Source organism: Agelaius tricolor, unplaced genomic scaffold (assembly GCF_023055355.1).
Source record: "Agelaius tricolor isolate 1412-34295 unplaced genomic scaffold, bAgeTri1.0.p SCAF_4, whole genome shotgun sequence".
Classification (NCBI taxonomy): domain Eukaryota; kingdom Metazoa; phylum Chordata; class Aves; order Passeriformes; family Icteridae; genus Agelaius; species Agelaius tricolor.
The window spans coordinates 21,828,786-21,841,268 of NW_027269264.1; the positions used below are offsets into that span (position 1 = coordinate 21,828,786).

Consider the following 12,483-nt stretch of genomic DNA (forward strand, 5'->3'; position numbering starts at 1 on the left):
AAACATAGAAATGGGTTCTGTGTCTCACAGATTTCTCAGGCACCTCAGGTCAACATGGCATCAGAAATTAAAGAGGCAAATAGAAGTGAACAAAAAGACAAGAGTGACCTGTTTTTACAACAGGCAAATAAAATTCTGCTGAGTTCTGTTCTCAGGCAGCTATGCTGCTGTTGGTACAGACTAGTTCACACTTCTTGTGCTCACGCTTGTTTGGGGGTGCAGATTTCATGTTGTAGTCATCACTGCTGCTGTAACTCTGAGAACTCCTGGAAAGCTCATCCCTCTCCATGTAGTCCTGAAGGTAAAGCAAAACCCCCCTTCAGACAATGATAGACTATGACCTGCTCTCTAAATCTTCACATTGGCTCAGCTCTCTCTTGTAATTCCCCTTTCAGGTGGAGAAAAGTGTGCTGCAGACTGAAGGAAAGCTAAAATACTTGGCTTAGAAAGAGAAGATTTCTTCTCTATGAGAAGCAGGAAAATGTGTGTCACTGGAGAGTCAATCTGCATGTGGGCTTAAATCCTGCTATTGAGCTCCCATGTTGCAGGACTGTAAGACATAAAGTGTTATTATATTATTAATGAGTAGGTGTCCACACCTGGTGTCTCAGCTGATAAGGACCTTCTTCCATAACTTGTGGGCTGACTGTGGCTGCTGAGGTGAATAATCTATTTTAAATACTCACTGGTTTGCTTCACTATTCTCTATGCAATTGAAAGCATTTATCATTCCTGAGAAGCATATATTTATAGCTTTTCTTTTATGTTCCACATTAAAGGGCTCTGCATATTTATTAGCTGGTGGTAGTGAGCATTATATATTTCACATTTGTTTGTGGTTGCTTGTATTTCCTGCTGTTAGCAGTCCAGCAGAAAGCTAAAGGAAGCTCTTACAGCAGTAACAGCACTCAGACTCTTACACGGGATTTTCTAAAGAACAACACACTCACATGGAGCTATTTTCAAAATATGGACATTTAGAGGTAATCACAGACAACTGTTTCAATAATAACTGAAATTCATCTTCTGTGTGATTGTCAGTTCTTCTTTTATATTTGTAAAAACTTCCAGTCATGTCACATTTTGCCCTGGCTGTTTTTCATTTCATATTTCAAAGGCAAGTGCTAATTTTTTAACACAGTGCTGATCCCTGTTTCAAGGCTGGTTAAGTTTGGTGCTTGCTTTCTGCCAGCAAGGTTTTACACAAATGTATACACCCTTTTGTGATGCAGAACATAATAGTGAAACCACTGGATGTTTTATTTTCTTTCCCACTTAGACAACAAATGGGGTATGACTGCTGCTCCCTAATGGGTAATTTTTTTTTTCCCCTGAGGAAATAAGTTTCCAAGGCTTGCGCTCTTACAGTAAGTTGTATTCTGTTTTCTTCTGTTTCATTAGGGTACACTCATCTTTAGTGAGGTTTCTTTATGTGACTCTCTATATGTATTCCTCCTGCCTCGGGCTGTGTTGGGATACGCCGGAGGCATGGGCGGCCAGCCAGCCTGGGGACTCCGCTCCCCGCCGGCAGCCTGGGTGTTGTCCCCCGTTTGCAGGGCATCGGACATTCCCACGCTAGTACCACTCGCCCAGGTGAACTCAAAACCAGGCGAGGCACGCCCGTGGCGGCGAAGACAAACGATCGCGCCGTCCATTTCCCCCTGGGCGCTCCCAGCCCGACAGAAACGGAGCCGCGCAGGGAGCCCGGCCGGGACCGGTGGGGCGGAGAAGCGGGAGGAGCAGGTGAGGGCGGAGAGGTGCCCCCGCGGGCCGTGCCGTGCCGTGCCATGCCGTGCCGGGGGCGGGCGCAGGAGGATGCTGAGGCAGGCCAGCGGAGCGCATCCTGACGCAGCGGCGGCCCGAGCCGCGGCGGGCGGGCGGATGGCGGGCGGCGGCGGAGCGCCGCGGGGCTGAGGGGTGGCGCTGCCGCCGCGCCTCTCCGCGCCGTGTGGCGCCGTGCAGCGCCGTGCCGTGCCGCGCCGTGCCTTGCCGTGGTCGGCCGGGCGCCTCTGCAGGCTGGCCCCCTGCGGCTGCCTGCGGGGCGGCAGGGGCGGGCGGGCTGCCGGGATGATCCGGTTCCGGAGCTCCAGCATCAGGTCGCTGAGCGCGGAGATGAAATGCACCGTGCGGCTGCTGGACGACTCCGAGATCTCCTGCCACATCCAGGTGCCGGCGCGGAAAGGGGCGGCGGCGGCGGGGCGGCTCGGGGGGCGGCGGCTCGCGGGTCTCTGGGCCCGGGCGGCGGCTCGGCTGGGCTCGGCTCGGCTGGGCTCGGCTCGTGTCGGCTGAGCTGGGCTGGGCTGGGCTCGGCTCGGCTCGGCGCGGCCGCGGCGGGAGCTCCGCTCCCCGCGCGCCCCGTTCTCGGCGGGGGCTCCGTGCACCTGCGGGGCGGCAGCCGCGGCTGCACCGCCAGCTCCCGGTGCTGCGCCACGGCGATGCACTGCACGGCGCGGAGCCCGCCCGGCCGCTGCCGGAGCCCCGGGATCCTTCGGGCTCCGGCACTCCCGGCACAGCGTCCCCGCGGGCGAGAGCAGCGCTCTGGGCTGCGGTGGCCCGGGCGAAGGGGGAAATGCCGGCGGCCACTTCCCCGTCCCGCGGGGCGGTAACGGGGCGCCTGGACGGCAGGGCAGGGCTGCGGAGCCGATGTGCGGGAGGACTCGCTCTCCGACACCGGGAAAGCCCTGCCTTGGAAGCAAGGCCGGCGGCGTGCGGTGTCGGGAACCGCCGTTACCGAGATAGCGGGCAGAGTTCAAAATGAAGCTCTGCCCCCTCTTCCTCTTCATCTAAGACAAAAGATAACTTGGAGCAGGCTTTTCAGTGATAGTAGTTGCTGTGTGGTTGGGAGAAAAAAAAACCCAACAAAAAACAACTTCGCCGTAGTGCTTCTTCCTAATTACTTAGTCCCTCTTTTTATTCCTTCAAGTAATAAGGATAGATGAAGAGTGTGCCTTTGTGGTGTACCAGCAATGTTTGTAATGCGTGAAAGCAGGGGTATTTCAGGTGTTCTGACAGGAACTGTAACTCTGGTTATACTCTGGAAGACTTAGAGATTCTTACAGATTTAACGGCAAGCATGAAAATCAAGTTACCCTCTGAAATTTCCACAGTGTTCACAGAATAACAGAACATAAAGCCTGTTACTGAGGGCATTGCCCAAGTGTCTCTTTTTAAGGCACTGGCAGGTTTGAGGCATCAGTTCCAGGAAGCCTGCTCTAGTGTTTGACCATCCTCTTGGTAAAGAAATGTTTCCTGATATCCAGTCTGAACCTCCCCTGATGCAGCTTTGAGCCATTCCTATTCCATGTTGCTAGATGCCAGGAACACAGCAGCATTCCCTCTCCAGATCTCCTCAGAGCAATGAGGTCACCCCCTGAGCCTCCTTCTCTCCAGCCCAGACAGACCCAGAGCCCTCAGCCCCTCCTCACAGGATGTGCCTCCCAGCCCTGCCACCAGCTCTGTTGTCCTCCTCTGGACCATCCCAGGACCTTCTTCCCACCCTTCTCAGAGTGTGGGGCCCAGCACTGCACACAGGACTCGGGGTGAGGCGCACCAGGGCTGGATCCAGCGGGATGATCCCAATCCCAGCTGGTGATGCTGTGTCTGCTGCACCCCGGGATGGGGTTTGCCCTCCTGGCTGCCCGGCACACACTGCTGGCTCACCCTGAGCTGCTGCCCACCAGCACCCCCAGATCCCTTTGGCAGGGCTGCTCTACACACACTCCTCTCCCAGTCCGTGGTTGCCTACTAGTTACTCTTGAATGGCGTGTGACCTGGAAGTAACAGGAAATTACCAAAAACATTTTGTACTTGTATCATTCTAGTGCTCTCATTAATGAAGAGCATGGTTATAAGATTTATTGAGTAAGAAGCAGCATGGCCTTCAGAGTCTTTTCTTGAAGTTAATGGAAGCTTTGCATAACTTATTTGGCACCTTTAAAAATTAGTCTCTTTAAACAATCATAAATTTAAGGTCAGATTCTGAGATGATGTTATGACAGTTCTTTGGGCTTGAAGTACTCAATAGATTTACATATGCTGAGAGTATTCTCTTCAATGCCTACAGGGTAGAAAAAGAGTTACTTTAACACTTCAGGTATTGTATTATGCAAGGTGAAGCAATGAGCTCAGAACAAGTTGTATGGTATTACATTGTTGTGGCTCATTCTGCAGGCAAGAGAAAAATCACTGTTGAAAATATTTTACCTATTAGATTTCTAAGGATAATTCTGAAGATTGAATTCTGTTATAATCTCATTCAGAACTTGTTTTCCTGTGTCTGTACACTGACAAAAGCATTTAAAATGTGGGACTAGCTCAGATTGTTTCTTTATCCTTCTGCGTGTGCATAGCTTTTTATTCCTTCTAGAATGAATTAATAAATCCCAAACCACTCAACTTTTTGTCTTTAATCTCTTTGTCAGACCTGTATTTGAACTTCATAATGTGGACAAAACTTGCTAGGAGCTTTAGCAATACTAAATTTTTTTTTTTCTTTTTTTTTGTTAATCAGAGGAACTCCCACTTGCCTGTTAGATCTATATGTGCATATTGATGCATATTGATGCACTGGGACAAAATAGCCCAGATGATGTGCTGCTGGGTTAACAGTAGAGATGCCAGGGTTGTGCTGGCTGGAACATGTTGGACAGCTGTGTTTTGGTCATTAAGATGATAAGAAATCCTAATTCTACAACACTGAGAAATGCCATCAGAGTCTCCTAGGGACACAGGATGCAGTAAGGAATGTGATGACTGAAATTCTTGCTGTTCAGGGAAAAGGAAGGGGAGATATGTAGCTAGTCTAGATGATGAGGTGTATAGGTATGATTTGATACAGTTTAGCACATCAAGTTTTACCAAACCCTACTTTTTCAAGTATATCTTTCCAGCAGTTGGCTTGTACACATAGATTAGTATCACAGGAACCTGGTACCGCTTCTGGGCAGAGGTGCATGCTAATTTTTAGATGCACTGTAGATCTTTGGCCCTACAAAATATACAACAAGAATTGTATGTTACTCATCTAAAACACTGGGAGTTTGTTTTAGGAAAAATAAGTGGGACGAGATATACTTAAAAGCTGCATATGCACATGTGTGTATTTTTTTCCTTCTTCTGTAAATTTCAGTGTTTAGGTACGAAAAGAAAATACATGTTTCTTTTATAAGTAAAGTTCTTTCAAAGTAGTGCTTCATCAGGTGACCAAGCTAATAAAGTTTGCTTTTGGAAATTACATTTTTTTAGCAAATAGTCTAGTGACAGCATATGGTGCAGTGGGAGAATCAGAGAATCAGAAGTGAATCATGCATTTTTAGACTCCAGCCAACTAGTTATTGAGTTGTGCAGTTGCCATGTAGGTCACCAAGTTGCTCAAGGCTAGGTTTGCAGCTCAAAGGTCAAGACTCAATGTGCCGTCCTCCTCATCTGAGAGACTTTGTGACTGCAAAACAGATGAAGTGGTGACAGACACAAGAATGAGCTGGGACCCGAGGAACACCTAACTAATTCTTATGGTGATGTTTATTTTCCCATGTGAAGGTTTTTGTGTTTGTTTGATTTTTGTCTCTGTAACCTGTAGCCAGACAGGCTATATAGCAGCAGTACGGTGAAGCGGCTGCGGCACAGCTGAAATGGAGAGGTTATGAAAAACAGCCTGAAGGGCCAGTGGCCACTGTCTGTTTCCATTTGCAAGAGAAAGAGGTGACCTGCTTGTGCAGTCTGCCTGATAAAGCACAGAACCCAGGTTTGAAAGAGGGCAGTGGGGGAAGCAGGTCTTCAAAACTATTGGAAATGAGTCTGGAGCAGCAAGAACACCTCCTTTCTGGAGGTATTATTGAGACACTTCTCTTCTGACTCAATGACAAAATGGGTAAAATTTTCCAGTTTTGCTGACTTCAAGCAATAATTTAATGCAGCAATTTACCCTTTTAGAAGCAATAGCCTAGACCAAGTCTTGGTTTAACCTGTGCCACTTGCTCACTCCTTAATTCAAGTTTTCTTTACTCTGAGATGTTCAGGTTCAGCTGTGTACAACCGGAGATAAGTTTGGCATGACTGAAGCTTTTCCTCTCATTTAGAGCTTATTATTGAAAGATGAACTTTGTTATCTGTGTGTTTATTTGTAGAAATACTGCATGACTGGGTCTTCTTGTGCCCCAGCACATGTGTAAAATTGTGTTGTAAGGGGCCTTTTAAATGTCACAGGTTTTGCTTTGAATGACCTTTCCTGTACAGAAATCTGTTTTGATATTTCCAAAAATATCATTTGGCTACAATACTGGGTTTTTTTAAAATTGTATCTAAATAGTAATTTGATTGTTGCTTAAAAGAAAAACTTGAATTTCTATGTGTGTCCAGATTTGAACAAGGAGAAAATGTTATTTTTAAAAGCTGATTTAGGAATCAGGGAGAAAATATAGCAGAATAAAGCTTTGATTTACTCATGGTCTGTTCTTAGACCTTTTAACTTTTTTTGCAGAATTTAAAATGAAGGTGATAAAATCTGAGAAAGCTCACTTCCTTCTGCTGCTGGTAGTTCAATAGTGTAGAATGGTCTTGTGCTTTGCTAATCTAATTTTGGGAGCAGCTTCTGTACAGTTTGAATACTGCTGCCTGTACTTCAGCTAATAATTTATTTGCTTGACTCTTTTTTTTTTCTATTTTTCTTTTAAATGTGACATACACTGTTCCGTCTAGTTCTTTTTGTAGCACATAGATCACTGAAAAGTTGTCTACTTGATTAATATTATCTGCTTGGTCTGTGTCTTACAGGCAAAAGCTAATTTTAATAGAAATCTGCTAACCAGATAACACTATTTAAAATTCCCATCCCTCAATAAAATGTAAAACCCAAACCAACATGCTGAAGCAGGCTGTGAAGTAAAAGAGCAGTGACCACAAGTCTCACTGTGAAGGTATGCTGAATGTCAATGAGTTAAAAAAAAATAAGTGGGAAAGGGAAGGCAGCATGAAAAGGGAAGGCAGAATGCAAATAGTGGAGAGGCCAGGGATGTAAAAAAGGCAGCGAATCATAGCTGTGGAAAGGGAGAGGTTAAGGGATTATGTAGACAGAAGGCAGGAGATTTAGTGAATTTATATTTATCCTGTAAGCGATGTCAGAAGCATAACCAGCAAGCGCCTTGAGCTGCTGGATTGATACTACAGCGGTTCAAAATAGTAAGATGAGATAAGGGCGGAGATGCAGGTTAGGAAGAATTATTCTCTGTGTTCTGTTGACACATTTTAGAAACTGCTCACTAGGGCTTGTATTCCTGTCTTCATGTTTGAGCCTCTAATTGTACAGTTACAGGGGGTACTCTTGGTGAGAGTTGTACATGAGAACACTCTCTAATGAAGCTAAGCCTGTGGGTTAAAGCTATTGCTGTTGTAATTGCATGTGTTTGATTAAAGTTGCTTCAATGTATTTATATTCTGTTTGTTTGTTGGAATTTGTTTTTTGTTTTGTTTTTGTTTTTATACATTAATAATTCTTAAAGATGTGCTCTTAGCTTCTTCCAAGTCTTTCTGAAAAGGAAACAGGAATAGAGTGTGGTACTAGAAGATTACTAGGGTGTTGGCAGTTTTCATTAAAAAATAAGAAATTGATTCTGTTGATAGATTTTAATATGTGTTCCTGAAACTTGGTACTTGCTTAACATTAGTTTTCTTGTCTCTGATAAAGAAAAGGTGCATACCCATGTGTAATACTGCCATATTACTAACAATTCATAAACTCTGTTGTTATCTCTTGCTATTTTTTAAGTGAAAATACTCACAAAGCTGGTTTGTACAGGATTTTATCCAACATATACTAAACTGCAGATGAACAGCTTTACTGTTGGCTAAAGCTTATTAATGATAATTTTTTTTCTCCACAATCTCATGCTGTCTGATTAATGACCAAAATCTAAAAATTTCCTGTCCCAAGACCATGATCTTGCCTTTAATTTTTAACTGCCTGTTTACTTTTTGTTGTGATTGACATTGCAATTCATATTTTGATTGCTAGTAAATAAAGGCATGTGTACTTAAAGACTTACCCAATCCATGGTTAAGATGAAGGTGTGTTTCAGTAAAAAGAAACAATTTAGGTGATAAGTAACTTAATATAAAGTACAGTCTTTTCACTTTTACCCTTCTTTCATTTTCCTTTTAGCTTTGCATAAAAATTTTTACATTCATTATGGTCAGGCATGTTTGGACACTAGCTGAACAGCAGAGGTAGAGCTGAAGTAAGAATAAAAGGCAATTGGAAAATCTTTAAGCACAATGCAGCACTGCTTATATCTGTGAACTGCAAATCATAATTTTAATCTTGTGTGTAGAAAAGTGGCTCCTGTGAGATACAGAATGCTTTGCAGGAACTTCATGCACTTTTTTGTTCTGAAAGGGCTTTTTGCACCTCACCCAAAGGTTTTCTTGTACCTTGATACACCCTAGTCTATATAAACATCTTCAGTGCACTGATACAGATTGAATAGATGAGGCAGCCAAGAAGAAATAATATGGCAGAATTAAGTAGCCAAAATAATTGATTTGTAAGGAAGTAATGTATTTTTATGTTTTGGTTGTATTTTTCTAGCTTGGATTTCCTGTAGAGGTTGAAAATTATTTTACAGTGTGTATCAATGCTCCTGAACTTTGAGCTTTAAGAAAAGGAGAGATTAATGCCTTTCCTATGGCAAGGTGAGAGAGAGAGTGGTTTTCACCGGTCCCCTGTAACAGATATTATATTAAAAACTCAAGTTCTAAACACTTAGGTTAAAGAATAGGAAAAATGACAGCTGATTTTTCTCTTCTTCCTCAAAAACAACCAGGTGGTTTGGAAGACTGGAAAGTAATTATCTCTGTGATAAAATACTTGTTTTCTGTAGCACAGGTTCTTGTTCTTCTGAGTATTTTGGCTTACTAAATCAAACATACTGAAATGGCTCTCCATCTTCTTGTCGTTCTCTCTCTCTTTTTGCACTTCCCCTCCATTCCCTAGTGAGGATAATGTCAACCTGTTGGCAATGTTCATAACGTCCAGATAATCCTTCTCGCCTTGTCCTGTTAAAGTCAAGCTGTCAGCATTCGACTTTGGCCGTGCCTTTCCCTGCTGTATATGGCATATATCTCTTTATAGTTCTTCCTTTAGCTTAGTTTTCTTGTCTGTTCCTTTATTTTTGATTGCTTAAATACTGCTCATTTTTCTCCCTAGCCTTGTTTTCTAACAGACCCATTCTAGACCTTACAAGTCACATTTTTGTTCCTTCTTTGCACTGTTTTTAATTCCTTGTCTGATAGTGAAAACACAGTTTTAATAATTCAGCAATTTAATATTAAATCTTCTTTTTGGCATGAAATAATAATAATTATTATAATAATGATTATGATAATCATAACAACAACAATAATATCACACTTTTCAAGCAACATCACACTTTTCTTTTTTCACTTCTCCACTGTCAGTTTATGTTATCTTTCCCAGCTGCAGGCAATCAATTCCTAAAAGTGCTTTTCTTTTCCTCTTTTCAGGGTCTAACATGTTCTTGGTGGAGGTGTGTTGATAACCACCTCTGGCCGTTTCAGTGTGCTTACAATTTCAAGACAGGTGTTGTTCTATGACAGTTGTAAGCCAAGTGTGAGCAGGAATCATCATATTTGCTGCTTATGGGAGCTACTGAAGAATACACACTGATGATCTAGTACTGTTATATTTAGAGGAAAATTTTCCCCTCTGGAAACTTGATAGGAAATGTATCATACCAATCTGTATATGGTTAGAAAACATATAAAATTTCTCAAGGCTGTTCACAGTCAGAAATGAGAAGGTAAAGAGCGGTATACCTTAAGTTCTTTTTCAGCAGAAGTGTTCACAAATGGAAATAACTCCTGCAATAGTTGGAAATCCGGTGATTCAAAATAATTGCAGTAAGATACATAAGTATTAAGTGGCTGCAAAATCATTGCTCTTTAAATGCTCCCTTTGGAAAATAAGTTAAATGAGTCAACACCTTCATTAAAAATACAGTAATTTTTCCCTTGTTTACTTGAACCCCAGGTAGAAGTAAATTATTTATATTGAAGACAAATTTTGCTTTTTTCAAATACATTATCTCACAATGATATTTTCCCCATAGCAACTCCCTTTGGATCAGAACTGTACTTTAAAGAACACAAACCAAGATGATTTCCATCTTACCAATTTTTTCTTTATGTTATAATATTTAAACTTGCTGTAAAAGGGCAATGTTGCAAAGATAACTTTGGAACTTCTGACAACACCATGTAAAACCTTTTTCATGCCATGCATCTGTATGCCCACTTTTCACAGTTTTTCACGTAACAGAAAAGTAATAAGAAATGGTATTACAACATGAAAACAAACACACAATACCCTCATGTTCCAAACCCAGACAGTGCCAGAAGAATTTACAACAGGTCATAATAATTTATTAAACATAAATAAGGTGAAGTTGTGAGGATATTGATGCATGAAGTTCAGACTACAATGGTGTGTATTCCTTTTGTTTCCAGATGCAGAGACTAGTCAAGCACTTTTATCTCCAAAACAGAGTGTCTATATGTGAACTGCTTTTTGGGAATGGTTCCTGGACTGTCCTATCTACCAGTCATTACCTGGGAGCTAGTCAGCAAGAATGCTAATTTGGAGAAACAGTACTGTTGTGTCCTAGCAGTTTGCCTGGCATGGGTGGTGGATTTCAACACTCCAAAATGCTTGGAGTGTTTTAGTAGTCTTAGTATAGATGCAATCTCCATTTTTAAAAAGGAAGAAAAAGAAAGAAAAAAGATTTTTTTTTAATGACTGAAGATGTATTTTATAGTTTGATACTAAATCATGTGAAATGGTAGCTATGTTCATGGCACTTTCATTTTAAGTGGAAAATCTGAAGAATTGTGAAGAGGATCTTCAATGGTTTTTGGTTGCTAAACCAGGAGTCACACTGGTTTTAGTAGGTACTTACAAAACATCTGCATTTAGAATATGTGGCTGTAATCTTGGATTTGTACCTGTAATCTGTTCTGTGATGACAGTCTTGATTTTTCTGGGGAGTGTGGGGGGTGTATGTGTGTGCTGTTTCACTTGAGTGCTCTTAGCAGCAGAGTCTAATACAAAAGTATTCTGCACAACTTCAGTCAATGGTGTTCTGTTCTCATTTTTATGGACACAATCTCCAAGCCCTATAGAGGAACAATGAATGAGACATGGCTGTTTCTTTATTTGAAGAATACTTGCAAAAATGCAGATGAGAATGGAATGGAGTGCTATGTATGCCACAGAAATTCTACAGAACATACTTCTAATCCTATTTATTTTCACTTTTCAGAACAAAAGGCAGCAGATCTTTCACATTCACCCTATTAATTTAAAATTGAGAAACAAAGATAAATACTGCACAATCAGAGGATGATAGCTACTCTTGTGTTAGATGGGACAGTTAGCTGGGGTATGAGTTAAACTCTGAAGCTGTGCTGTGCCAGCCTAAACTTTAATGACTTCAAGAATTTATCTTGAAACATTCAGTGTGCTAGTCAGTGGAGTGCACCACACACATTGACCCTGCTTGCTCCTGCTCTGCGTGAGTTTTATTTAGCTCCATCCTTGGAAAGGGAAGGGAAGGAAACAGCAGAGGCTTTCACAGACGGTGCTGTGAGTGATTCAGTGTGCAGATTCAGCCATTCAGAAAAAATCATTCCAGCAGCTTGAGGAGCCCCTGCCAGTTGCTAGGTGCATAGCCAGAGAGGTTTTCTGTTTTGACTGGAGAATCCACTCACATTTCCAGGATTTCTGGAGTTTTTTCATATGGTCTCTCAATTGGTACTTAACAGCCACCAGAATAGAGAAGATTTGAGCAGTTGTCAGTCCCCAAACCAAACCATGCTGCTGGCTTGTAGGATTAAAGCAAGAAGAGTGGTACATGAAAATGGAAAATTACCAATTCACACAGTTTCAGGACAGTTCTGGTTATTTTTTGTGTGTGCATTATACGTAACAAAGAGGTAGCAATTTTCGTCCTCTTACCTTCTTGAGAATCAGAGGCTTGTATCTTGCCCAGAAGAATTTATGGTGTAATTTCAGTGAAAACATAATGGGGGAATGCTTCATTCATATTGTGATGATGAGATCTCACAAAGTAATTCATGCAGCTAGCCTGAATTTTAACATAAGTGTGGAAAAAAATGCTGTAGAAGAGAAATTCCGGTAGCAGGATGCTGGTACATGTGGGCATGAGGAAAATCACGCTGCCCAAGGCTAGTGTCCACAGAGGACACAGAGGCAGAAATCAACTTTATTTGAATATATAGAGAGACCGCTCTGTCTTCTTTGTGCTCATGGGGAAGAGAACAAGACTACAGTTGTGTAGGGATTTCTGTTGTTATGTGGTAAAATGCAAAGACAGCAGTATTGGTTACATCTTACCAACATTTGCACCTGTACTTTTGTTTCATTCTGTTATGTAGAAATTCTTTCCAGTGAAA

General features: G+C 42.3%; 1 protein-coding gene across 1 annotated transcript in view; it reads left to right on the forward strand.

The window, feature by feature from the left end:
- The first annotated feature begins 1,861 nt into the window (after positions 1–1,861).
- FRMD3 (FERM domain containing 3) overlaps positions 1,862–12,483 on the forward strand; it is a 131,901-nt gene continuing 121,279 nt past the window's right edge. The window contains exon 1 of the mRNA XM_071424864.1: positions 1,862–2,166. Within this exon, the coding sequence (XP_071280965.1) occupies positions 2,068–2,166 (99 nt within the window). The 5' untranslated portion in view covers positions 1,862–2,067. The remainder of the gene's footprint in view (positions 2,167–12,483) is intronic.